The sequence below is a fragment of the Mesoplodon densirostris genome, chromosome 4 (assembly GCF_025265405.1).
Source record: "Mesoplodon densirostris isolate mMesDen1 chromosome 4, mMesDen1 primary haplotype, whole genome shotgun sequence".
Taxonomy (NCBI): Eukaryota; Metazoa; Chordata; class Mammalia; order Artiodactyla; family Ziphiidae; genus Mesoplodon; species Mesoplodon densirostris.
Window position 1 is genome coordinate 3435519 of NC_082664.1, and position 27460 is coordinate 3462978.

Sequence of the window (27460 nt, forward strand, 5' to 3'; positions counted from 1 at the left end):
CCTGCAGCCCTGTCTCCCTTTATTTGCTCAAGTAGGGAGCAGATTAACAGTAAAGTGGTAAAGGGTCTTCTGTTTAAATCAAAGCAAGTTAGACTGTTTTTTAAGAAAACACTTTTCCCAAAGTAGAAATAATTTTTTATTTTTAAATTAATATATACTTACTGTAAAAACTTCAGACATGCAAAAATGCATGCAGTAAATAGATGGTGAAAAACACCCCATGCACTTCGCAGTGATGAGCGTGGTTAAGGTAACAGATAGGACTTGGTTAAATTCTAAGACCTGCTGTTTCCGAGCGGCTGCCGCCCGTGGGGCCTGGCCTAGTGGTCTCTTCGTTCTTTTATTCAGTCTCCACTGCAGCCCTGTGCAGCTGTGCTCTTTTAGAGGTAGGTCACAGAGGTGAGGCCTGGACAGCAGGGGCAGCTCAGTGCTCAGGCCCACTGTGCCATGGTGGTGTGTGGCCTTGTGGACTTAAGCTGGCGTGGGGGGTTGGCATTTAAATAAATGGCATCACATTGCATATGACCGGGGTTTTGGTCATCTTTCTGCTCAGCACGCAGAGGTGGACCTTACTCTCTGTGTATGTGTGCACCATATGTTGTTTTAACAAGTCCCTTTTTGATGAGCATTTAGGTAATTTTCACTTTTCTTGGTTGCAATAGAATGGCATCATGAACATGTTATGTTTTCTCTTTGGGACCGTTTCTCTAGACTAAATTGTTGGAAGTGGAACTGCCACAGCTGTTGGCAAAATGCGTTCTGAAAGGCTGTGCCAGTTTCTCTCCCACCCACAGCCTGTTGTCAGCATTCTTTGCCACCTTGATAGGTGAAAATTTATCGCTGTTTTAATTTATGTGCAATGTGGTAACAAGTCTGCCATGAGGAAAACCAGCAAGACTTAGGATTTTTATGTTTGCTTTTCTGGAATTTGGCTTCATTAGCTTTGGTTGCACTTAGTTACCACGAAATAAAAAGTGACTGTTGCTTTGGAGCTGTTGTTTCTACTCTGTTCCCTGTGATGTCTGTGCACCTTAGATTTTTCTGAGTGTTTTCATCACGTGTCCTCTGATCTGCCCCCCTCCCACTCCAGGAGCGGTTTCAGTTCCCATCCCACGTCACGGATGTGTCCGAGGAGGCGAAAGACCTCATCCAGAGGCTGATCTGCAGCAGGGAGCGCCGGCTGGGACAGAACGGGGTGGAGGACTTCAAGAAGCACGCGTTCTTCCAGGGGCTGAACTGGGAAGACATACGAAGCCTGGAAGCCCCGTACATCCCGGACGTGAGCAGTCCTTCCGACACGTCCAACTTCGACGTGGATGACGACGTGCTGAGGAACGCTGTAAGTGCGGCGGCCGTCCCTGTGTCACACCCCAGGGGGTCTGCCGTGCACAGGGTCGCTCGCCTTGGAGGTGGTGAATCTTAGAACTGTGCTGGGCTCCAGAAATTTTGGCAATTGTCTCAAGAAAACGTACCTTTTATCCCAGCCTACGGCTTGGTCCTTAACATCCCTTTTTTAAAATGATGGGTTACTCGGGTTTCCCTGGTGGCGCAGTGGTTGAGAGTCCACCTGCCGATGCAGGGGACACGGGTTCGTGCCCCAGTCCGGGAGGATCCCACGTGCCGCAGAGCGGCTGGGCCCGTGAGCCATGGCCGCTGAGCCTGTGCTCCGCAACGGGAGAGGCCACAGCCATGAGAGGCCCGTGTACCACAAAAAAAAAAAAGATGGGTTACTCAATTTGAGTAAAATGGAGTTATTAAATAGCTATTTTGTTTTAGAATTCATCAGAATTAATTTTATCTTCATGGCTTTGTACCTTTGCGAAACGGCGTCAGGTACGTTATCACATTAGAACGTCACTTCCGTTGTCCCACTGCCTGGAGCCCGCCTGCGGCCCCACAGGTAGTACGTGGGCTCAGAGTTTCCGGTCCTTCTCACTGACCCTGTGCGTGAGGACATCCGGACTTCCTGCCATCACGTGTGTTCAGCGTGTGCGTGAATGTTTCCTTATGCCTCGGGGTCAGGAGTGACAGTGGTGATGGGCCGATTTTGAATTGCTGATGTTTCAGGTCGTGGGTTTTTCAAGTTGGGATGTGGCCCTGGGACCCGTCTGGTGTCTGACCTTTTCTGCCAGGGCCTCTGATGCACGTGTCAGTGTACCTTTGGCCCCCAGAGAGTTTCGCTCATACGCTGTACAACTATTTTAGCCTCATCAAACTCAGCCCTATTAGTCTATACGTGTGTCTTTGTTTGGGGATAGAGAAACTGAGGTTTCAAGCAAGTAAAAGAAAAATCTTGATTATTCCATACAGACTTTTTCTTGGTAAAATAAGGGCTGACGTTTAGATGATGTGAGAAAAGACTGAGAAAAGTATTATCATTGTTGAAAGGATTTTTCCTGTACTTCAAAGAAACTGTTTCCACACTGAAATTCTCCAGATAAATAACTTTGCTTTTATTTTTAATAGAGAAGGACCCTCATATTGAAAAACAGAGTTGTAGTAAACCTAAAATGGTCTAAACGGTCTACCTTTGGGTTCCAAACTCTGCTTCTGCTTTGGCCTCTGTTTCAGGCCAGGAACCCAGAGCCCAAACCCCTGCCCCGGGTCCCCCACTCCTCCCTGCCCAGGGTCACGGTGAGTGGGGATCTTGCCGCTTTAGAAGGTTCACAGTTAGCAGCCTGATCCAAGTTGGGCCCGTGCCATTATGATCATCAAAAGCAGTGGGTTTATCCCCTTAGCTGCGTCATGCTTTGGCCCCTGCCAGGAGCGGGAAGTGGACCTGCTGGTACCCGGCCCCATGCAGGTGGCACCATGGAGGCAACATTCCAGAAGCACCCTCCGTTCTCCCCACTGCACTCTTGAGTTCATCCTGGGGTAATACTTTTTCTCCCTCGTTTGCCATTTGTTTGAACATAATTTCGTTTATGTTGTGTGTGTTCTTGCGCAGGAAATATTACCTCCTGGTTCTCATACGGGCTTTTCTGGATTACATTTGCCATTCATCGGTTTTACGTTCACCACGGAGAGGTATGTCAGCATTTATCGCTCAGCAGCAGAGCAGGCGCCTTCCCATGCGGGGTGGGGGGTGGGGGGTGTGAGCAGTCCGAGCGCTGAGAGGGCTGTGCTTAATGGAGCGTCGGATGGCTTTGTCCTTTAAAAATGCACACCTGGTGCTTCACGTGATGCCACATACAGCGGGGTCGGCAGACTTTCTCCATGAAGGGCCTGGTGGCACATACTTTAGGCTTTCTGATCTCGGTTGTGTACTTTTCTTTTTTAACAACCCATTAAAAATGTAAAAACCATTTTTAGCTTATGGGAGGTACAAACGCAGGCTCAAGAGGATTTGGCCCTCGGGCCATAGTTTGCTGGCGCCTGATCTCTGTAGGCCATCGGCACTGGCAGCGTTTGTGCTGATGGGACCTCAGTGGCCGCAGTTAGTGGCCCGGTGTCCATTCACTCCCGGCTGAGTGCCATCTTCATCAGGGCTCCCACTCGCTTTTGTAGGGCTCTTAGCCGCGGCCCCGTCGCTCCCATGAGTGGGACTGCAGTACAGTCCCCACCAGAGCGGAGAGCATCAGCCCCACGTGTGGCTCCAGCCCCGGGAGCCCCCGGCTGGTGTTCGTCTGCGTCGGCCTCTGTCTCGAATGGGCCTCTGGCAGAGTTGTGTTGCCGGAGACGCTCTAACATGCTTTTAAAAGGAAACTGGGCCAAGAAGAGAGGGGTTGGGAAGAAAGGCGGGCAAAATAAAACACATGGAGCTGCCACGGTGCCTGAAGTGATACAGATTCCTTGCAGAAGAGGGTTACTTGGGCTCAAGCTTGTAGAAACTCTCTTGAGGTGTGGATGCCAGAGTTAAACAGCACGTGAGCCAAAGTTCTGGCACGTGCCTTCCAGCCAAGAGGAGGCGTTCCAGGGTGTGCTGGGCGCAGTGACTCATTAGCCCCCCTGCAGGGGCTCTACACCGTCCCACTGCAGTCAGCTTACTGGGCGCTGACCACACCTGTGGATCCCAGCCCCGCCCCCCGACCGAGGCTCAGGTGTGTCGGGTTGGGTCCAGGGGCCTCCTTCTGGAACGGACCCCGGACTCTGGCAGTGCCAGCTGGCACGGCATCCTCGGGCCACCTGTGGGAAGCACCAGCCAGCCCCTCCTGAGTGTGTGTGTGCTTGGCGTGCACGACGGGTGCCTCACCGCATGCGCTGTAGGACTCAGAAACGTCCCTGACATCACTGTCAGTTAAAAGCAAGAGGAACTAAGTAACCTGTCCCCGAGTTAAGCTCTGATGGAGGGAACCATCCTCGGCCTTGGTCTGTGCGTTGTGAGTCGGCTGGTCGTTGTTGAGGAGCTTAACTGCTGCTGAGACGCTGGGATTGAGGGACCTTACGGGTGCTCAGCCTTCGGGGGAGGATGAGCCCCAGAGGGTGGAAGGAACCGTCTCCAGTCAGTGTGGAGCCAGCGTGCCCTCGCCGGCTCACTGTGCCGCAGGCCTCCCGGGTGAGCGTCCCGGGAAGCCTCTGCCTGAGCCCAGCCGGGCCCCCCCAGCCCAGCTCCTCATGCAGAAGGCCTTCTCTGCTCAGTGTCTAGTTGAGCGGACGCGATGATTTAGAAGCTATGCTCTGTACTAGCACAGCATTGTAAATCAACAGTACTTCAACAAGAAAGAAAGAGATTACCGTCCCCTCCCCTGCAGAGGCAGTGTCTCTGGCCAGCTCTGAGGGCGTCCCTCTTCGCTGCCCGTTGTCACACAGTCAGTTGCAGGAAGGAAGACTCTTGTCTAATTTTGGCTCCATAAACAATAAAGTCTTTTCACAAGTGTTTTTGTTTGCCAATTTAAAAAGGCTTATCTTTTACCCCAGGAAGTTTTTAAATGCTAATGGAATCACTGTAAATTCTCAGTAGATCAGAAAACCCTGTTGCTTTATTTGCAGCTGTTTTTCTGACCGGGGCTCTCTGAAGAGCACGATGCAGTCCAGCACGTTAACCAGAGATGAGGGTGTGCAGCGGGACTTGGAGAACAGCTTGCAGGTTGAAGCCTATGAGAGGAGGATCCGGAGGCTGGAGCAGGAGAGGCTGGAGCTGAGCAGGAAGCTGCAGGGTGAGTGGCAGCGGGGCCTCTGCGGTGGGGTCTGCTCGCCACTGCCATGGGCCTGCACTCACGTGTGTGTCTCTTCCCCAGAGTCCACCCAGACCGTCCAGTCCCTCCACGGCTCGGCCCGGGCCCTGGGCGGTTCGGCCCGGGATAAGGAGATCAAAAAGCTGAACGAAGAAATCGAGCGTTTGAAGAACAAAATAGCAGGTAAGTGTTCTGAAGTCAGACTGCTTAGTCTCTACTCTTGGGCATTCGTCTCTGCCAAGAAAATTTTCAGAGTCCTTTTCATTGGATGGAAAAGCAGGGAAAAAATGTTAAACTTTAGCAAAGCGTTCTGGTGTTTTGTCAGTTTATTTAAAATCATTTCTCCAACTTGCTTAACTCTAATACTATAATGTTATAGTTACAGCTAGAATCGGTTCTTAATATTTTATGCATACACTCTCAGAATATTCTGCGTCTCTCTATCTTAATTCTCCTCTTTGTCGCCCTAAGACAGAATTGCCATGACTTTCCTTTCTGAAGCTTCCCTCAGTGGCTGTACTCACTTTCCAGTGTTTTAGGTGCTGGTTCTGCTGTCACGACAGTGTGTGTTTTGTGGTTCCTAGGTTATCAGAGCTTCCTGGAGACTCAAGTCACCCTTAAGTCTTAACCCTTTGCCTGACACATGGGTTGCTGCGGTACTTGACTCTCATCTCAAATCAAACCCGAGTCAGTTGCCTCCTCTCTGTTTCCTATCTGGGACCCACTATCCCGATCCAGAAAAGGGCTTCCATCGAGTCCATTACGTACTAAAACCCTCCTGCACCACTCGGCTGCACAGGGCTGGCTCACACAGGGAGCAAGGGCGAGACAGAGAGGTGCGTGCCGCCCTGGGGCTCACGGTCCCGGGGAAGGGTGCGTAGACAGGGGGCGGAGCCAAGTCTGGTGCGTCTGCTCAGGTGTGCAGGTGGCCATGTGCGTGCCTGAGAGAGAACGTCAAAAAAGCCTCGGGGGCATTTGGGATTATTAAATGATTCCCTGTCAGTAAGTCAGATCACAAAGTTGTGCGCGTAAGGGAATACGCTTTCTTTTCTCTTTTACTCAGATTCCAATCGGCTCGAGCGACAGCTTGAGGACACGGTGACCCTCCGCCAGGAGCACGAGGATTCCGCACATCGACTGAAAGGCCTGGAGAAGCAGTACCGCCTGGTGCGGCAGGAAAAGGAGGATTTCCACAAGGTAGGGGCCTCGTTTGTGTGAGAGAGGCCTACGTGATCTTGCAGAGGGTGAGGTTGAGTTCGTGCGTACGTTCGAGGACGTCCAGGCCCCTCGTCTGTGTGCGGGATCCTGGCCCCTGCTGCCGAGGCTCACAAGGAGTGAAACTGGCGCCCGGTTACCGTGGGGCTGCTCGCGGTCGCGGGTGCTCTTCGGCGCCTCGGCTGCACGGGCGCACTTTATGGTCACCGTCTTTAACCTCGGACACAGCCTGCTGAGCGGGCGGTATCCCCATGTGAGGGCTGAGGGTTTTCCCTGCGCTGACCCAGCTGGCTCAGGGCGCTTGTCCTCACCCGAGCCAGAGTCCCTGTCCTTCCTGCCCGGCCTGCAGCTGCCTGCAGCTCTGGCCAGGCTTTGCGAAAGAGGCCGTAGCTCCTTCGTGACATTGATTTTCAGTGAGACACGTCCAACTGTGTTCAGACAGCAGTATGTTCACACCAGTGAGGACCGTGTTTCCTAAAGTACACTCGGTTGTTGACCCTGCGGTCGGGGCCTGTTTTCTGAATCGAGCAGGATTTCCGTTCCCCGTGGTATCGGACCACCTGCAGGGCTTCGTCTCAGAGGCGCAGGTGGGCGGGAGAAACTTGCAGTGGGCGGGTCCACAGGGGCGTCTCCTCCCTGTGGCGGGAGCTGCCCTGCCGGCCTGCTCAGATCCTGCTGCTTCCGGCCACACGCCAGCAGGTGCCACGGTGACCGAGCCGCCCAGTTGTCAAGGGATCGGCTGCAGGGAGGAGCAGATTGTTTTTATACAGTCCTTTACTTTGATTGAAATCTTAAGCATTTTTGTATATAATATGTTCTTTTCTGGTTCTGCTGGGTTTAAGTAACTAGATTGGTGACCAGATTCATGCTTCATCTACTTTTGTGATTGTGTGGATGACATAGGGGAGAGGTTGAAATTCCCGAGCCAGACTTGCCTCTGTGAGCAAGCTGCTCACATCATAGGAGGGTCTCACTGGTCTCAGGTGGGCTTCTTCAGGCTGCGCTGGGACAAACAAAGGGCTTTTTCCAGGAAGGTCAGTTCTCGGGGCTGTGGCTGCAGCCTGTAACCAGATCTGCTGTCAATTTAACCCCTTAATACAGTGGAAGACAGCGCTTCTCTCCTTCTAGTCCTTGTTAGGCAAACGTAAACCGTCTGTAATTTAACTCTGTGTGTTCAGCAATTGATTGAGGCTTCCGAGCGGTTGAAGTCCCAGGCCCGGGAACTGAAAGACGCCCACCAGCAGCGGAAGCTGGCCCTGCAGGAGTTCTCCGAGCTCAACGAGCGCATGGCCGAGCTCCGGTCCCAGAAGCAGAAGGTGTCCCGGCAGCTGCGGGACCGGGAGGAGGAGGTGGAGGCGGCCGTGCAGAAGATGGACGCGCTGAGGCAGGAGGCCCGCAGGGCCGACAAGAGCAGGAAGGAGGTAGCTTCTCGGGGCTTCGGGGGACGCTGGTGGGGCGCCTGGGTAATCCCAGTGAAACAGCTTTGGGAGCTTAGGCTGCGTCACGTAAATCACTTGAAAATACAGTGGATCTTAAATTTCATGTGAAGCCAAGTAGCCGCTTTGCTAAGCGTCTATTTTGTAGCCCTCAGCCCTTGTTCCCTATTTGTGAAGTTATTAAAAGAAGTTCCTGTAGTACTAAAATTTTAAAGCAGAATAGAGGGTATTCATGAACAAGAAATACCATAGAAACACGTCATGATGTGACGCAGCATGGCTTCAGGAGACACGAAGGCTTCTAGGTATGCAACGCCGGCTGCCCCAGAGCAGTGGTCCTGAGACTGGCTTCGGGATCCTTGACACTCAAAAATCACTGAGGGCCCTGAAGGGCTTTTGTTTGTGTGGTTATAGGTCTTAATGTTTACCATGTTAGAAATTAAAACTGAAAAAATGTTCAGTATAACAACAGACTCATTACATGTTAACATAAATAACATTTTTATGAAAAGTGACCCATTTTTTAAAATATAGTGAGAAGTATGGCATTTTTAAAATGCTTATGCCTTTCTTTAATGTCTGACTTAATAGAAAACACCCGGGTTCTCGTATCTGTTTCTGTATTGTCTGGAGTGATACGCTTTTTTGTATAATGTACGTCAAGAAAGCCCAGCTCCTAAGGTAGGGACTTAGAAGGGGAAGGGCCTTGCAGACCCTAAAAGGGCCTCAGGACCCCACTTTGAACTGCTGCCCGAGGTGATTTCAAACGTTCTGCTACCAACAGGCAACATATTTCCCACAACCCTTCCTTTAAAATTCTGTTAAGGGTTTACTCGGTAAACTGAGTGCGAGGGCCCAGGAGTATATGCTCTTGATCCTTTCGTGTTCAGGGCTCTTTGTCCTTTGGCCTCAAAATGCCTATTTGTTTTCTTCTTACACAGTTGATTTTGCAACCCCAGTACATTTGTAGTTCTAGCCAACTGTAACTCTTTGTAGCGAACCCCTAATTAAGCATGACCATTCCAGTTCTGGGTGAAATGATACTATGTCTGGGATTTGCTTTACAATGATTGGGGAGCAGCCACGCAGCTGAAGCAGGCCCAGGGTGCTACCTCTTGACGCCGGGTCATGGCACATGGGCTTCATTATACCACTCTATCTACTTTTGTGTATGTTTCAAGTCTTCCATTTAAAAAAAAATGAATCTGGGACTTCCCTGGTGGCGCAGTGGTTAAGAATCCGCCTGCCAATGCAGGGGACACAGGTTCAAGCCCTGGTCCGGGAAGATCCCACATGCCGCAGAGCAAATAAGCCTGCGAGCCGCAACTACTGAGCCCGCGAGCCACAACTACTGAAGCCCGCGTGCCTAGAGCCCATGCACCACAACGAGAAGCCACTGCAATGAGAAGCCCACGCACTGCAACAAAGAGTAGCCCCTGCTCGCCACAACTAGAGAAAACCCGCGGGCAGCAACGAAGACCCAACACAGCCAAAAATAAATAAGTAAAAAAAAAAAAAAAAAGAATCTGTATCCTACAGGTATTGGAGTATTTGTTTTCACAAACTGGTATCTCTTCTTGAAATATAGTTTCAAAGTATCAATTTAAATTAGAGTTTAAACTTGTTTTATTACTAAACAGCCATTCCAGTTAAGTCCTGAAGTGTATTTCTCAGCCTTTACTTTGTGATCAAAATCTGATGAAGAGCGAAGAATTACAAGGTTTCGTTCTTTTAGAGTTCCTTCTGGGTAAAGGTCTAGCTGCCGCGGTGGAGCTGGTTTGTGTTGGTAAAAAGCGCTGTTCTTCCTTAGCTGGAAGCTCAGCTCGAGGACGCCGTGGCTGAGGCCTCCAAGGAGCGCAAGCTGCGTGAGCACAGCGAGAACTTCTCCAAGCAAATAGAAAGTGAGCTTGAAGCCCTCAAGGTAGTGCTTGATTAGGTCTTTATTCTTACTGAGAGAGCAGACTCTTATCCTTAGCGGCTGCCGGGCGGGAGTCACCTTAAACGATGTGATTGTCGGGGTCCGACAAGACCCGGCGTGGGGCGGGGGCGGCGGGTGGCCGGGAATGCGATGTGAAAGCTTATGGGAGCTTCTCACCTTTAAAAACCGGGTTCCTTCGTTTCTTTCCTTGTGTAAATGTTTCCGGCAGTTTAGAGTCAGCCCTAGCAAACTGACGTCTCATGCTTTCTCTGTGTCTTGGGGTTTCTAAATTCGGTGGAGTCCATTTCTGGAAAAGCTTACAGCCCATGTCCTGCTGCTGACAGTGGAAGAGCCGGGCTGGTGGCCCGGGGCCCTCGTCCAGGGCCAGAGGGCAGTGGGGTGGCTGGGGAGGGGCGGGGGAGTAGGGGAGGGCTATAGTGGCTCCTCATGTGCTTGGCGAGACTTCAGATCCAGGACTCCACTTTCTGAGCTTGGGTTTCCTCATCTGTGAAATGCAGACGATGGGTCTTCTCTCGCCCTCACACCTGGCCCATCCCCCCAGCACACCCCCCCGAGGTGTCAGCTTCTCCCCGTTGTCTTTGCTTCCACAGGCAACACCTTTTGCCGAGTCTTGCCCGGACTCGGCGGCCTGTGACCACGTCTCCCCGTCCCTTTCTGTGCCCTCTGCAGTCTACTGTCCACACAGCAGCTTGTTACACCAAAGTCAGAGCTCGTCACGTCGTTAATGCCCTCTGACGGCTTCCCACAGAGCTCGAATAGCCCTGACCTCCTCCCTCGTGCCCCCCGATTCCTCCTGTTCTTCAGAAACTTGCAGCTTGTCCCCCCACTCCCCTCACTCAGTGCCTCTGCCCTGGCTGAGCCCCCGCCTCCCCCGTGATGAAGACCTTCCTAGCCTGATGGCTCACTTCCCACGTCACCACCCTGTGTGACCCTGTTAGCAGGAGGGTGCCTGGCACACGGTCAGCCCTCCAGAGAACACTGTTGCGTGAATGAACGGACAGCGTGAGGGGACCTTGAGGACTATTCGTGTCAGAGTGTGAGACGGGGCCTCTGGGTCCCAGGCAGATCTGGGCTCCCCCCGTCCCAGGGCAGACACCCCCACCCCCCACCCCAAGGCCTGCCCTGCAGCTGTTAGAAGGATCGGTGTCCGTCGGCAGGGCAGAGGAAGAAGCGCTTGCAAGTGTCTGCCGTGGTAGGGGTGATGCCTGAGCCTCGAGGAGGGCGCAGAGATTTGTAATTTATTCCAATCTTTATCTTCAGATGAAGCAAGGAGGCCGTGGGCCAGGTGCCGCCTTAGAACATCAGCAGGAGATTTCCAAGATAAAATCTGAGCTTGAGAAGAAAGTCCTGTTTTATGAAGAGGAATTGGTGAGACGCGAGGCCTCCCACGTGCTGGAGGTGAAGAATGTGAAGAAAGAGGTGCACGACTCTGAAAGCCAGCAGCTGGCCCTGCAGAAGGAGGTCCTGGTGCTGAAGGACAAGTTAGAGAAGTCCAAACGTGAGAGGTGAGTCCGCGCAGCCCCGCGGCGCAGAGGCCTCAGGCTGCACCGTGCCCGGGGAGGAGCGTTGGCAAAGTCAGGAACCCCTAAAACCTCTCCCGCCTTCTCAGGCACAGTGAGATGGAGGAGGCCGTGGGCACAGTCAAAGACAAGTACGAACGAGAAAGGGCGATGCTGCTTGAGGAAAACAAGAAATTAACTGCTGAAAACGAAAAGGTGATTTAAAGGATCTGAACTGTCACTTTGTGGATGCTGTAATTTTTTCGTTCTTGAGTCTTAGAAGTTTGGTATTTTAAGTATTTTAATTTTTAAGTGAAGTAATATGTTTGATCTTTTAAATGGGATGTTTTCATTTGGTTACAAGCTGCTAATTACCTGAAACCAGTAGCTCTAATCACTTTGATGTTAAGATTTGTATTGAAACGTGACTTAAGTTAGATATGATCAGAAAGTCCACATTGGAAACTTCGTTTGGGAAACTCTCATAACGATTAAAGAAAACTTTCAAAATTCAAAAGAACTTGTAGTTTTCATAATGCTAAGGATGCCCAGTAACGAGTTGTGTGTTACAATTGTTTAATTTCAGCTTTGTTCCTTTGTGGATAAACTGACAGCTCAGAACAGACAGCTGGAGGATGAACTGCAGGATCTGGCAGCCAAGAAGGAGTCGGTTGCCCACTGGGAAGCCCAGATCGCGGAAATCATTCAGTGGTACGTGCACGGCGAGCCCCGCGGTGCGGCCCAGCTGGCGCCCCCATCACGGTTTCCCCAGCTGCCACCTCCTCCTCCACACCTCACACTGTGTCTCTGAGGTCTAACCCTACAGATCTCTCCTGTTTCCCCAAGTCGGTACCGTCTGGGGGCAGCAGTTCTGTCCAGTGATCATGACATGGGACTGAAGGTGGAGAAACAGCACCACCAAGTCCCCGAGGGTGTGGGTCGTGCTGGCCCGCCCCGCGTGTCCCGGCTGAAACGGGGGCAGAGCTTCTGGGAAGCACGGCTGCACGAAGGCCCAGGAGCCCCAGAGAGCGAGCTGGGACTGGCCTCCCCTAACAGGGTGTGGGCTCGTCACGGGTGACGGGGGGTGACATGGCATTGGGCCGCCGTGTCCTGAGGAGGGGCGGTGGGCGCCTCTGGCTCACGGGATGGCCGTTGCCCTCCAGGGTCAGCGACGAGAAGGATGCCCGGGGCTATCTTCAGGCCCTGGCTTCGAAGATGACCGAAGAGCTCGAGGCGCTGAGGAGCTCCAGCCTGGGCTCAAGGACACTGGTAGGTCTGGGTCTGAAATGCACACTTCTGTTGCTGGGGGATCATCGGTGGCTCCAGATGTGAACGTGCAGGTAATTCAGTGACGTGAGAGGTTTCTGTGTGGCTAGCATCTTGTCGGGCATCAGGAGATCACAGATTACTTTGATACCATTCATTCATTTAGCAAATCACTGTTGAGTAGCAGGCTCTGTGGCGCAGTCTTAACTTAGCAGGACAGGATTCCACCGTCGAGGAGGTTTGCTTTATTAGTGTGTAGATCTGTCAGTCTGTCCAGCAGTCTGTGTAACTCTGAGCGCTGGGCTGGTGGTGCTGGTCCCCATGCAGCAGCTCGCGCCCGCTTCTCTCCTCCAACATTTACCCTTGTTAAAATATGCATGTGTGAGTCACTTTGTGAATAATTTACAGAGTAAGAGTAAAGGTGAAGAGGAACAAAACTTCATTAGGATTCTGGCTAGAATTAAACTTAGTGAATGCACAGTTTTATTCCATGTTTTCCTGGTTTGAAGGTATATTTACCAAGGTGGGGGGGCCAGTACTTTCGAGTGGACTGAACTGCTGGCCCTCGTCCCACAGGGCCTGGAGCACATGCGGCTTGTAGACGCCGAACCTCAGGAGTCCGTCTCTGATAGGTTCCAGCTCATCCTTGACCTCTCGCTGTTCTTGAGCTTCCGTCACCAAAACACAATACATTTTTTGTTTTGTTTTTATTTATTTATTTATTTTTGGCTGTGTTGGGTCTTCGTTGCTGTGTGCGGGCTTTCTCTAGTTGAGGCGAGCAGGGGCTACTCTTGGTTGTGGTGCACGGGCTTCTCATTGCGGTGGCTTCTCTTGTTGTGGAGCATCGGCTCTAGGTGCGCGGGCTTCAGTAGTTGTGGCTCTAGAGCGCAGGCTCAGTAGTTGTGGCGCACGGGCTTAGTTGCTCCACGGCATGTGGGATCTTCCTGGACCAGGGCTCGAACCTGTGTCCCCTGCATCGGCAGGTGGATTCTTAACCACTGTGCCACCAGGAATGTCCAGAACATAATACTTCTGAAAATACGGACAGCTTATAATTTTATTGAATGAAAAAATACCGCTGTGTTCTTTGCTCCATGATTGGAAAACATTTTCATTTTTACATTTATAAACACCAATTAGAATGAGCAGTAAATTTTTTTGTTTCTATTTTTTTCTTTTCTTCCAGTCATGTTTACAAGGACACTGGCATTTATAAACTGCATTAAATAAAGTTTGTGCACAAACCTCATAAAAGATGAAAGAATATGTTCTTTTAGCAAAATGGGATTGTTGAGATTCCTTTTTTTTTAAATTTATTAATTTTTGTCTGCGTTGGGTCTTCGTTGCTATGCACAGGCTTTCGCTAGTTGGAGCGAGCGGGGGCTACTCTTCGTTGTGGTGTGGTGGCTTCTTTTGTGGCAGAGCATGCGCTCTAGGCACACAGGCTTCAGTAGTTGTGGCACGTGGGCTCCAGTAGTTGTGGCTCGCGGGCTCTAGAGCACAGGCTCAGTAATTGTGGCTCACGGGCTTAGTGGCTCCGCGGTATGTGGGATCTTCCCGGACCAGGGATTGAACCCATGTCCCCTGCACTGGCAGGCGGATTCTTAACCGCTGCACCACCAGGAAAGCCCCCGTTGAGATTCTTGTTGCAAAATACCGTGTGGATAGTTCTTCGTGTTGAAGGACTAACTGTATGAGACTGTCCTTAGAAGTGTATTGTCCTTAGAAGTGTGTTGTCTGTTCACTTATCCATTCTTGAGAAACTTTCTCTAGGATGTGGTCCCCTGAGCCTTCTCTCAGCTTATTGGTCCCGCTGTCACCGCTAGATGGAGCCCTGCCCTGCTCCTCCATACCCTCTTCTGCTTGTGAGCCATCTCTCTCACTCCGTTTTCTCTTCTTTCTTGTTATGGAGGAAAAATGAAGAATTCTTAACCGTGTTCAGTGAAAGTCTAAAAAAAAGTCTACAAGATAATCTCTTCAGATTTCTCTTACGCTCTTGGAAGTCGGTGAGATACATCAGGCAGCTCAGTAAGAAACTGGAGGAATGCTGTCCTCAAGCTGGTTTATTTCACTGTGGCTTCAGCCTTCTAGTTCATTACATCATTCTTCCTTTCTGTTATTATCTTAGTCTTTTATCATAGGTAGGAATAATTGATGAGTAATGACATAGTTACTAAGATGATGAAATAGCAAAATGTTTCAAGATGTAGGAAAAATAAGATAACTGTGATCCTAGAATGTAACTTAAATTTGTAAAAGAGTGTAGTGGAGCCATGTAGAAATTACACTATAGGATCAGTTTTATTCTTAAAGAAAAAAAAGAAACCCGTAAATTTTATTCTTTAGAAGACCTCTAAGAAAGAAGTCACAAAACTAAAATTGGATCCCATGGACTTTAATAACATCTGAGAGTTGATACTTAAATATAATAAAAGCTTAAGATTTAAAGAAGATGCATTACTTATTTGTTAGCATTAATTTTGTTAAACAAGTAAATAGCTTAAGAATGTATTTTTAATATTTGAACCGATCTCTACAGGATCCCCTTTGGAAAGTTCGCCGTAGTCAGAAGCTGGACATGTCGGCACGCCTGGAACTGCAGTCGGCTCTAGAGGCGGAGATCCGGGCCAAACAGCTCGTCCAGGAGGAGCTGAGGAAGGTCAAGGACATGAATCTCTCCTTTGAAAGGTGCCTGTGGGGCCTTGGGCCACCCGGGGGCTGGCACTTAGTCAGTGTTCAGTTAGACCTGGGTGCATGGGTATGTGTGAGCACTTCACCTCCTGGGGGCTGTGCTTAATAGTGTTTTCAGGAAAAAATGAGAGCATGAGAGTCTGCAGTTTTGAAGTGTGTGAACAGGGGCACTTGTCATGCCTGCCCTGCCGCTTTCCCAGGCACCTGGGTTAAACAGCGCCCACCCCCACCCCCCGCCAAAATCTTGACACTCTCTGAGCCAGCACAGAGATGACTTGAGCTCTGGGCCCTTAAAGCTGTTTATTTTTTATTTTAGCAAACTAAAGGATTCCGAAGCCAAGAATACAGAATTATTAGAAGAAATGGAAATTTTGAAGAAGAAGATGGAAGAAAAGTTTAGAGCAGATACTGGTAAATTAGAATCAACACGTCTGAATTTTTTTTTTTTAATTTATTTTTGGCTGCATTGGGTCTTCGTTGCTGTGTGCAGGCTTTTCTCTAGTTGCTGAGAGTGGGGGCTACTCTTCATTGCAGTGCGTGGGCTTCTCATCACGGTGGCTTCTCATTGTTGTGGAGCATGGGTTCTAGGCACGTGGGCTTCAGTAGTTGTGGCTTGCGGGCTCTAGAGCGCCAGCTCAGTAGTTGTGGCTCACGGGCTTAGTTGCTCCACGGCATGTGGGATCTTCCCGGACCAGGGCTTGAACCTGTGTTCCCTGCATTGGCAGGTGAATTCTTAACCACTGCACCACCCAGGGAAGCCCCTGAATTATTTAAATATAAACCTTTTTTAATGAAATGGTTTTATTTTAGATTTCATTTCTTTTAGGTTTAAGAGTTTTTAGTTACATAAAGAAAGCACTTAGCATAATTCCAAGGTCCAAATTCTGAAGTAGAGTTTGTTCAAAGATGCGTTCTCCAAAGGTAGCCACAGTTTTTGGTTTATTCTTCCTTTGTTTCACCTTGAAAATATAAAGCAAATACCTGTACCTGTATAATTAGACAGTTGTGTCCCCCATGACTTCCCAAAGGCCTGCCCTGCTCTGTTTTCTGTGCTCAGGCGAGGCCACAGCCCTCAGCTGGTCCCGGACCCTTTGCCCAGCACAGCACAGCACCCTGCTGGGTGTTGGGCTGTTCTGATCTCTTGCTATCACAAGAGTGCTGTGGTGAGTAGCCGTGTGCATATAGCGTTTCCTATTTCTGTCCGTGTGTTTTAAGGATAGGTTTCCAGAAGTGGGATTGCCAGTCATAGGTTAAGCATGCATACACTTAGCCTCAGCAGTGCTGGATTCTGCTCCAATGCTTGTGCGTTTGTGTCTCCACCATGGTGCAGGCGAGGGTTCCTGCCCCCAGAGCCTCGCCCACAAAGTGTGATCTTACTCTGAATGGGTGAGAAGTAGCACCACATTTGCATTTTTTCTTATTATGAGCAAGATTGCACATCTTTCCATATGTTTGAGGGCTATTTGTATTTCTTATTCTGGTGACTTATGTATCTGTGTTTTCTGCCCATTTTAAAAAATTCAGGTTGTGGCTTTTTCTTAATTTTTAGAAGCTTTTTATATATTGAGGACTAGAACCTTTTGTTTGACAGAAGTTGCAAATATTTTTCCTAGTTTGTCTTCTGTCTTTGTTTATGATGGTTTTTTGCTGTTGTTGTTTTTTTTGTTTTGCCAAGTGTAAGGTGTTTTTATTGTTGTTTTTTTTAATTTTTGTGTGTCAAATTTATCATTTTTTCCCCTTTTTTGAGTCACAGGGCAATACCCCCAAGTCCCCAGTTGCTCAAGTAATTCGCCCATGTCTTCTTTTGATGCTTGCATAGTCTCACTTTTAACATTTAGATTACTGACCTATCTGGAATTTACTATGACATACAGTTTGAGGGGCGGACCCCGTTTTATCTTTTTCCCGTGGCTAGTTAGTTGTCCAGTACCAGTTATTAAAAAGTTCCCCTCGGGCTTCCCTGGTGGCGCAGTGGTTGAGAGTCTGCCTGCCGATGCAGGGGACACGGGTTCGTGCCCTGGTCTGGGAAGATCCCACATGCTGCGGAGCAGCTGGGCCCGTGAGCCATGGCTGCTGAGCCTGTGTGTCCGGAGCCTGTGCTCCGCAACGGGAGAGGCCACAACAGTGAGAGGCCCGTGTACCGCAAAAAAAAAAGTTCCCCTCGTTACTGATTTCAGATGTGGGTCTTATCATAGCTGAGATTTAATTACCGTGGGCACTGGGGACTGTTCCTGGATTTTCTCCCCTGCTCATTGTCCATGGGCAAGACCCCCCGATTCTAATTGGAGAGGCTTTAATGAATCTGCTTTAGTATCTGGCAGGTCTCCTCCCCCAACCCACCCCCTCATTTTTAGAGATTTCCAGATAGTCTAACTCGGTTACTCTCTCAGATTTGTCATTTAACTGACAGAGAATTGATATCTCGATGACACTGAGTCTTTGCATCTTAAATTTTTTACCTTGACTGGTCTCGTTTTGTTCTTACAGGACTCAAACTTGCAGATTTTCAGGATTCTATCTTTGAGTACTTCAACACTGCACCTCTCGCTCATGATCTGACGTTTAGGGTAAGTCATTATTGTTTTAAAGTGACATGAATTGATGACAAGTTAGAAATCGCTTACTGTGATTTGACTACCTGCAGGGCCCCAAGCCCACGGTACATTGGCCCCAGGCAGTTTAGCTCAGCTGTGCCGACCCTGCAGTTGACCAGGGGCTAAACGTGTATGGCTGGAAGCAGTTAGGGTGTTTGAGGCGCTCACAGAGAGGCCCCTCAAGTTAGGTGGAGGGTAAGAGAGTGCTTGGCATCTTCCGGGAGGAAGTCCACACCGGCCTCTGCCTGTGTGCTGAGTGTTTCAGGCAGTTTTTAAACCACAAGTTCTCACGCTGAAGAACGAGCCGGTCGTGTTCCCGTGTCAGTGCGGTGCAGCCTCCCCGGGGCGGAGGTGGGTGGCTTGGAAAAACAGTCCCGCCCGGGCCCCTGTTGCGGTCCTGGGGCTGGAGTTCATCGCCTCTGCTCAGGGAGACCCGCCCCGCACGGGAGGAGCCCAGAGCAGCCCCTGCAGCTTGGGGAGCGGCTGCTGGTCTGAGTGGATCCCGCTTCCCTCCTCTTCCGCTGTGCATTCTTCACGTCACTCTGTGGAGTGGGATGGTCTCTGCAAAACTGCAGGGATGGGCCCTTCCCAGCAGCCCTGTAAAGCAAGCCGCACCAGGAAGCTAGTGAAGGGAGATCTCATTAATGGGACTTCTGATGTGTTTGCCATTGCTTTTGTTTTCTAACTTTTTATTAGAAAATTTTACACCTGCAGGAAAGTTGAAAGAATAGTACCGTGAACATACGTATCTCTCACCTGGCATGTTGCTGCACTTGCTTTCTCTCTCTCTCTCTCCACACGCACATGGACCTTTTCCCCCTGAGCTATTTGAGTGTGGGTTGCAGGCATCATGACCCCTAATACACTCAGTACTCCAGCGTTTCTTTCCCGAGTTGAAGATGTTCCCCTGCGTATCCACAGTGCCGTCACCACGCGGGGATGGTTTGCACTGATGCTGCAGTGCACAGCTGCCTTCCCTCCAGCTCAGGAGCCAGAGCTCGTGTCTCTTTGGTCTCCTTTAATCTGGAGCCGTACCGCCGTCTCCCCCACCCCCCACTTTGTTTTTTATAGCATTGATTCTTGTAATGTCCAGACCAGTTATCTTGTAGAAGGCCCTCCACTCTTCCTCTTGATTAGATGTGGGTTGAACATCTTGATGTGAACTCTGCACGGGAGATGGTGTGTTCTCCCCGTGAGCGGAGGCCAGTTTGCTCTGCACTGGGGACGCTAAGCTTCTTGACCCTTAGGTGGAGGTGGTGTCTGCCAGACGAGACGCCACCCCGGGAAGGGCCCTGGGAGCAATCAGCGGTCACCGTGGGTTAGCGGACGACTGTGATCCTTGCCTAGATCAGTTGTTAGAAAATCCAGGCGGATCTGTATTGCCCCCGCCATTCTGGGCACACACCTGTTTACATTCACCTGTCAAGAGGGTTCAAATTTGTGACACTGCCTTTTCCCTGAAGTCCTCAGTTTTTAAGAGGCAAATACATGCAACCGTTCACACCCGCGGTACGTACAGAACCTGTCGCGGCCCATCCTGGTGCCTTCTCCTGGCCCTGCACAGCCAGACACCGTCGTCGGGGCAGGTACAGACTCCCGAGAAGCGAAGACTGGGGTTGTTAGCGGTGGGGGGAGGGGGGCGGACAGCAGTGGCTTTTCTGTAAAACTAGTGGACAGCGTACCGATCCATGTGGCGGCAGGTGGTTTCTGACTCGGGCCTTGCATCTCTGTGGGCGCCAGCGGAGCGGTTTCAGCGTGGTGGCAGAGGTTCTGACCTCTGAACCTCATCCTTTGCAGCCAGCACCCCTGCCATTTTCATGCTTCAGTCCCTCACTACCCTGTGATTTAAGTAGGAAGGACATTTACTCATGGAAAGAAAACAATCCTTGGTCGGAGTCTGAGTGTGCTAGGAGGGTTTCCAGACATGAGAAATGTCTGATTGAAGCTTCTCTTCTGCTTTCCCCGTATTAAGCTTGCTGTTTATACTAGAAATGTTTGCCACAATGAGTGAATCAGTACATTTTCACGCACGTTTCTCTTGGGCGGGAACGATGGTGTCGTTCCTCCCGCCTGTCGCAACCGAGGTCTCTTGTCTCCTCCTCCTCTCTGCCAGCCTCTTGGGAAGCAGGAAGTCGCTGCCGGCGCCGGCTCCCGGCGCTCTTCACTCACGTCAGCAGAGCGGCACTGGATGTGCACCTCTCCTCCTCCTTCATTTGCATCCTTTTGATTAATTAACCAACGAAATGAAACTAGTGGGGCTGTTACACGGCTAAAATTAAATTACTTAATGTTCTTTTGCCCTTCGTTTATCTAAAGATGGAACTGTAACTCATTTAACATACCTTATTTATGGGAGAAGCTTGCTTATATTTGTAGCTAATTGATCTAGCCTTTCCCTTGTGAGTTTGCTTACAAATTCAAATATCGGAGTACACAGTTGTGCATGTGTTTTTTGTGTATGTGCGGCCTTCCCATCTGAATTTAGCTCCTTAGTCAGCAGCCTAATTAATTCCAGCCATTGGAAAGTGTTTCTCTGATTTGGTTCAATGGGATTTCGATTCGGAACACAAGATAACAGCTGTAAACTGCTCTTGTAGGTACCTACCCAGCTACTTCTGTGTCACATTTATGAAACTTTGTAAACTGTATACGTGCATCTGTGTAAATCCTAATTGCTGGTGATGAGGAAATGTTAGTATCAGGAGCACTCATGAATGTGAAGTCATTTTTAGGTGGTTTTAGAATGCAGCTTGAGCTTCAAATTGTGGAAGTAAATTGGGAATCTTGAGTTATCAGAACAGAACATTGCTTCCCTGTGTCATAAAGCTTCCAGGGAAATTCCTACTTCTGGTCACAGGTCCATAGACCTTTTTTGACGTTAGTATTTTTTCTCGATCCCTGAGTTGAGGTTATGGAGCACGTGGCTACTTGATCTTAGGGCTCCTGCGTACAGAGTAAAATCACTGCTGAGTGACATCAGAGGGTTGGCAGCTCCCGTTCCTGCCCTTAAATGGCTGGGGCCGGAGGATGGGGGGGTCCGGGCTGCAGTTGGAGGGTGAGGCCTTTGGTGGTCGTTGTGACTTGTCAGAGTCCACCCTCCCACGTGGTCGCCACCCCAGCCTTAGAACGCCGGGGGCAGAAGCCTCGGAGAAGGTAGGACAGCTGTGAGTGAGGTGGGGTCCGTGGCGGGGCATCCCAGGACTAAGGACCGGTGCTGGGACCTTAGGTCCCCAAGGAAATGCACTTTTTAAATAAAGAACATGTAGTTACAGTCTAAATTCTGCAGAATAAGCTCTTTTATTCCCACAGTATTTCTCTGCCTTTGTTTTCACAGACCAGCTCAACTAGTGAGCAAGAAACACAAGCTCCAAAGCCAGAGGCGTCCCCACCAGTCTCTGTGGCTGCAAGCACAGAACAGCAGGAGGTGAGAGTATTGCCCTGTTGACGCCCCGAGAGCCCTGGGGTCTGCCCCCTGCCCCCACGTCCACGCGCCTCGCGGGCCCTCGAACAGAAGCTGCCCTGATGGCCTCACAGCTTGTCACTCGAAGCCCGGCTTGTGTTTGAGAATTACTGTCAGTGCATCAGCCAGATGAGGGCTGCTTTGACAGGTGTCTCAACAATGTAGTAAATTAAAATGCAGGACTGCTCATTATTAATCAGTTCTGCTGTGTAAGAGGCGTGCTGAGCTAGGACAGTGCTCACCTGTCCACGCTTGTCCCCCAGGATGTGGCTCGGGCCCCTCAGAGGCCACCCACCGTGCCGCTGCCCACCACACAGACCCTCGCTCTGGCGGGACCAAAGGTAGGAGGGACCTTGCTCTTCCCCGGGGGGCCTTCTCGGATTTAGACGACTTTTGTGTAAATAAGACGAACTTAGTATTTTCACGTACACAGTAATGTTTTGTTCTGAGTAGTGTGTAATCCAGAAAACATTAGGACCCTGTGTTTTCTATACTTTAAAAAAATATATATTTAATTAATTTGTTTGTTTATTTTTGGCTGCATTGGGTCTTCATTGCTGCGCGCGGGCTTTCTCTAGCTGCAGCAAGCAGGGGGCTACTCCTCTGTGCAGTGCGCAGGCTTCTCATTGTGGTGGCTTCTCGTTGCAGAGCACGGGCTCTACGTGCACGGGCTTCAGTAGTTGTGACACACGGGCTCAGTAGTTGTGGCTCACGGGCTCTAGAGCGCAGGCTCAGTAGTTGTGGTGCATGGGCTTAGTTGCTCCGCGGCATGTGGGATCTTCCAGGACCACGGATTGAACCCGTGTCCCCTGCATTGGCAGGCGGACTCTTAACCACTGCGCCACCAGGGAAGCCCCCTGTGTTTTCTTGATTAAACCAGTGAGACATGAATACATTTTAATTGGCTGATTTCAGAGTTTAACTTCCCCGGCCCTCTGTCTTCACTCCCCAGACCGCATTTCCTAGTCCACTGGTAACCATTCTGTGCTCAGTGTCCATTAAGTCCCTTCTCCACATTTGTTCCCATTTATCTGGCTGCACTTTGAGCCTCAGAGAACCACGTGGTTTATGGGAGGCACTTCTTCCTCAGCGTGAATGGAATTCTGCTCAGTGTGCGGCTTCGTAACTTGTCATTTTCGTGAATGTATCTTGGAGAGCTGTGCCATCAGTACGCACGGGTTCAGTGTACGTCATGGCTTCGAGGTGTGACAGGGCCCTGGTTTCAAGCTTAGCAGGTGTCTGGCCTTACTAGATGTTTTTTTTCTTTAACGTAGACATGGTCTTTTTTAAGGCTTCAGTCACAGACAGCCATGCCAGCTAGAGATAGGGGGCTTGATTTTGTTTGAGACCAGCTAACGGCTTGGCTTTTGGACTACGATTCTCGTGGAGTCAGGGATCAGACTGCTCTCTGGATTTTGTGTTGGTTATTCCCTTGCTTCCTACAAATGGTTCCACATCTTCACGTGCCCCTGAAATGAATCCTTTCATTTGCCGTGTTAAGCTTCATGAACGCTAGCTGGGCTTCTCATTCCATTGTCCGTGGCGTTCTGTGTCTGTTCTTCCGACAAGGAGCATTGGGTCTTTCCAGACTCTTGCTGGGAGGAACAAGCTGCTGTGGGTGGCAGCCCACTCCAAAGCATGACCCAGGCCAGCCCCGGAGCCTCTGGCAGGCAAGGGGCTCGAGTCACCACGGCGCCCCAGCCCGGCCAGCGTCGCTGGTGTGGGCAGCGAGGGTCCTCACTGAAGGCCGCACATGTGGACTCATTTTCTGGCTCAGGCTCCGTGCGTGTGGGGTCACGCCGGGAGCCGCGCACGTCGTGGTGAAAGCGTGTGGCTCAGCTTTTCCAGGGCGCGCTCCAGTTGCTGGAATGCTTGGTTTCAAGCAGACATGTCCCCCGTCCCCACCGCCCGTGTCTCACCACCTTGACCTTCTTCCTGCAGCCAAAAGCGCACCAGTTCAGCATCAAGTCCTTCTCCAGCCCCACGCAGTGCAGCCACTGCACCTCCCTGATGGTGGGGCTGATCCGCCAGGGCTACGCCTGCGAGGGTGAGTGCGGCCTGCGAGCCAGGAGGTGCCGGGCGTGGGGGTCACGGTGAAGGCCGGCAAGGCCAAGGGCAGCCTAGCCGTGAGGGGCCCAGGGCACGTGCTCCTTCTCTGGCTTTACAAGTGCTCCATGAAGGTCTCTGAGTTGAGATCATGCTGCAGTGGACAGCGCGCTGCTCTGAGGCGACCAGGGTGTCTGTTGGTCCTTGTTTGTTACAAAATGTAACATCCACGTCCTGTCCACATCCATTCTCCAAGATGAGGAAAAGCAGAGAGTATAAAGAACTTTACGATCTTCAACTATCAAGTCATTTAGAGATAAGCACCACTGTCTGGTCTCTTTTCTGCTAGTTTGTCACTGTTCGCATTTTAGGCCTCTGTGTTGTGCTCTCGCCCTGTGCTGGGGCTGGGCAGTCATGTGTGGCCAGCCGAGGTCCCGCGGTGAGAAGTGTGACGAGCCTGGGGCCGGAGCCCCCGAGCACGGCGTCAGCCCTGCAGCGGGTGCTAGTGAGCGTGTGGAAAAGTTGCTCGATGCCAGCGTACCCTGAGCGTTTGTGGGAACTGCTCTAAAAACTGTTTCCTTCTTGGGGTGCCACGCACGTCTGAGGCACCTGCTGCTTTGGGGGCGCAGGCCTGACAGTGTGTTCTGTGCTTCCGCAGTGTGCTCGTTTGCCTGCCACGTGTCTTGCAAGGACAGCGCTCCCCAGGTGTGCCCCATACCCCCCGAGCAGTCCAAGCGGCCTCTTGGTGTGGACGTACAGAGAGGCATAGGAACGGCTTACAAGGGCTACGTAAAGGTAGGACGTTCCCCCCACTGCCTGCCCAGGCAGGCGACCCAGCCTGGTGGCCCACGGCCAGCCCAGCTGCCCTGGAAATTGGTCCCTTTGCTGCATGAAGCGACCCACGTCCCGGTCCTGGGAGCCCTCCGGTCCTGGGAACCCTCCCCTCCTGGAGTCCTGAGGATCCCCCCCCGGAAACACACTCAGCATCAGCCGGGGCCTCTCGTCCCCATCTCCTGGGCTGATGCGCTTAAGGTTTCAAAGCCAAGTGCCATTTGAAGGCGCTGCACCCGGCCCAGCATTCCGCGCTGCTCCCCGTCTGCTGTGCACACACCCATTCGTTGAGCTGTCTGCACTGTCCCCTGCGTCACCTTCTGTCATGGGCAGAGCCCCTCCCCAGCACTGCCCGAGTCATCCTGGACCCAGACCGAGCTCTGCCGCTGGCCTGGACTGGCCGTGCAGCAGCTAGGAGTGGACCACGGCACAGCCGCCGCCTCCAAGGAGTCTCCTGGGCCTGCCGCCCGGCCATGTTGCGGCCGGCCCCGTTGCGGCCGGCCCCCCGGGCCCAGAGGAACATGGTTCCTTTGATCTGCAGGTCCCCAAGCCGACCGGGGTGAAGAAGGGCTGGCAGCGGGCCTACGCGGTGGTCTGTGACTGCAAGCTCTTCCTGTACGACCTGCCCGAGGGCAAGGCCACCCAGCCTGGCGTTGTGGCCAGCCAAGTCCTAGACCTCAGGTCAGTGCGGTGTAGTCTATCCTCGTTCTAGGAGGTTTACCTGGCTTATATATCTGAGAATGAGAGTTGGTTGTCTGGTAGCCTTTAACCCCATTTCTACCTTCACGCCCTTAATTATTGGGCAGCTCCAAAAACAGGTGCCTGCTAGAAACTTTCCTGCTGTGAATGTTTTTTCCCTGAAAGATTTGCCAAATAAGCATCTAATAAGAAAACGACATACCCAAGAACAAGTAGAAAAGACCCCAGAGACACATGGCACAGCCTGAGGTAGTCTGTGCTCTGTCTTCGTGAGCCCTTGTCTTCGTGTGGCCACAGCGTTTGCCGAGTGGCACCGTCTCTTAGGGCTTCCATCTCTAGTCAGATGCCTTCCTGCCATCCACATACAAAAAGGCACAGCACCCTTCCCTCCCCACCTTCTCTTTAACTCTCTGAGATGGACGTGTTAGCAACGTCGTGAGGTACGAGGGTTGTTGGGAAGATTAATTGAGCAAGTGAATAGACAGGGTGTGCTTAGCTCAGAGCCTGGGGGCGGAGCTCTTGTTACTGCTGCCACGTCCTCTCCTCACAAGGTGGAGCGCCCGGCCCTGTCACCCACCCCCAGTGTCACACGGTATGGCACCTGTCCGGGGCTAGGGCCTGGCCTGGAGCTTCATTCTCCAGCATCAGTATTTGGGGGACCCACGGGGCAGGCGTGAACAGCTGGGCGCCTGCGATGTGGAAACGTCCCAGGGTGGTCCTGCTCACCCCTCGCACACAGGTGTGCCCTGGCCCAGCAGTGACGAGACCACCGGCAGGTGTCCCGAGGCGTAACGCTGCTCGTAGCCCAGAGTTTAGAGCGAACTGGAGGTGATTCAGTGGTTATCTCAGCACATTTTATTCCCGTTTATAGCCAGGTACAGGCCAAAGCAAAGATGTGGTGTGTTAGTACTTGTGGAACAGTCTGGCACAGTATAGAACAGTGCGACTCAGGAAGGTGGTTTTATTCTCAGTCATCCCTAATCATTGAAACGAACGCAAGATTCTTGCCTTTTGTTTGTTGGCTTTGTCATTATAAGCATTTTCTTATCCTGGTGGAGGCAGGAGCCTCCCTTGTATTCTAGAAAGTATCCTTTCTCATACCTTCCTAAAGGGTGGAGGACAGGGTCCTGTGTGTGTGTCTCTTTTCCGATACTCTGAATGTCTTATTTCTTACCAGAGATGAAGAGTTCTCTGTGAGCTCAGTCCTGGCTTCAGACGTCATACACGCTTCACGCCGAGATATTCCGTGTATATTCAGGGTATGTTTTCTTTCCAATTTTTTAGAGACATTTCATTAATGATAAAAAGTCCGTAGGGGGATTTCCCCAGTGGTTCAGTGGTTAAGGCTCCACAGTTCCGCTGCAAGGGGCACGGGTTCAATCTCTGGTCGGGGAACTAAGATCCTGAATGCCACGTGGTACGGGAAAAAAAAAAAAAAAATCCATGTGGTTAAAATAAAAGGACTGTTGTGAGCATTTCCTTGTCTTGTAGCAAGGGGCTCGCGCACATCCAGAGCAGACCTCCCGTTTCTCCAGATCCTTCACACCTGTCGATGTGTCCCGTGTCCCCCGTCCCCCTCCCCGTACTGGGTAACAGACCCTTTCTGCGTACGGCAGAGCCCTGTCTCCCCGGCGTCAGGCCCTCCCGCTCTGTCATCCCTCCTCGGGCTGTGTCCCGGCTGCTCCAGTCCAGTGCACTAGATGCTGGAGGCCGACACACGGTTGGCTACACATGAAATGGACCCTTCAGCTTCCCTCCTGAGGACTTGTTGGCCATTAACTGGAGCAAAGCTGGGAAAAAATTAGTAGACGTTGTTTATCAGCTGTCTTGCTGGCTGAGTTGGAGTGTCCCCTGCTGAGCTAGTGTTAGATGCTGTGGCGTCAGGAAACTTCTAGAAGATTGTGGATCCCCCTCCACAGGGAATTTTTATAAGTACAGAGAAATTTGGTTGACCACAAAACCAAGTCTATGGATCACTTTCTGTTAAATCACATCTCTTCAGAAACTGTCTCTGTATACGATACGGAGAACTCCCATCATTGTGTGCCTAAAGGATGATTTGTAGCAGCTAAGGCTGTCCCGGTAAGTGTCTGGGGGCACCTACAGGGAGGTCGTTTGTTTGAGATCCTGTTGTCCCTCGACATGTTCTGAGAGCGTGTTTCTCAGTTGTGATCAGAGCATTCAAGAAGGCGGCTTTCGAGTGAACAGTGAATCGCAGTTCTGGCCAGAGCCGAGTCACCTGAGCTCTGGCGAGGCCAGGCTGCGGGCGCCGTGTGAGAGCTGGGCTGTCGCGGCCCGCGGGCGGCTGGACCAGGACCCCGGCGGCCCGCGGAGGCGAGCTCTCCCAGCCCCCGCTCTCATGCCTGCAGGCCGCGTGGCGTCGGTTCGGTGTGTCCGGTTGTCTTACAGCTCTTCTCTGTCTGTTTTGTTTTTCGTCGTGAAGGTGACGGCTTCTCTCTTAGGTACACCTTCTAAGACCAGCTCGCTGCTCATTCTGACGGAAAATGAGAACGAAAAGAGGAAGTGGGTGGGGATCCTGGAAGGCCTGCAGGCCATCCTCCACAAGAACCGCCTGAGGAACCTGGTGGTGCACGTCCCGCAGGAGGCCTACGACAGCTCGCTGCCCCTCATCAAGGCCGTCCTCACGGCCGCCATCCTGGGTGCGTTTCT

At 51.3% G+C, this 27460-nt stretch overlaps 1 protein-coding gene across 1 annotated transcript in view; it reads left to right on the plus strand.

Moving 5' to 3' along the window:
* Positions 1–27460, plus strand: part of CDC42BPB (CDC42 binding protein kinase beta) — a 113157-nt gene that overhangs the window by 71987 nt on the left and 13710 nt on the right. The window contains 21 exon segments of the mRNA XM_060095590.1: positions 1091–1339; positions 2948–3027; positions 4930–5096; positions 5178–5297; positions 6178–6311; positions 7508–7750; positions 9576–9686; positions 10965–11209; positions 11314–11419; positions 11790–11914; positions 12367–12472; positions 15009–15157; positions 15477–15571; positions 17648–17727; positions 21089–21178; positions 21478–21555; positions 23156–23261; positions 23919–24055; positions 24633–24772; positions 25968–26049; positions 27234–27450. Of these exon segments, the coding sequence (XP_059951573.1) occupies positions 1091–1339; positions 2948–3027; positions 4930–5096; positions 5178–5297; positions 6178–6311; positions 7508–7750; positions 9576–9686; positions 10965–11209; positions 11314–11419; positions 11790–11914; positions 12367–12472; positions 15009–15157; positions 15477–15571; positions 17648–17727; positions 21089–21178; positions 21478–21555; positions 23156–23261; positions 23919–24055; positions 24633–24772; positions 25968–26049; positions 27234–27450 (2860 nt within the window).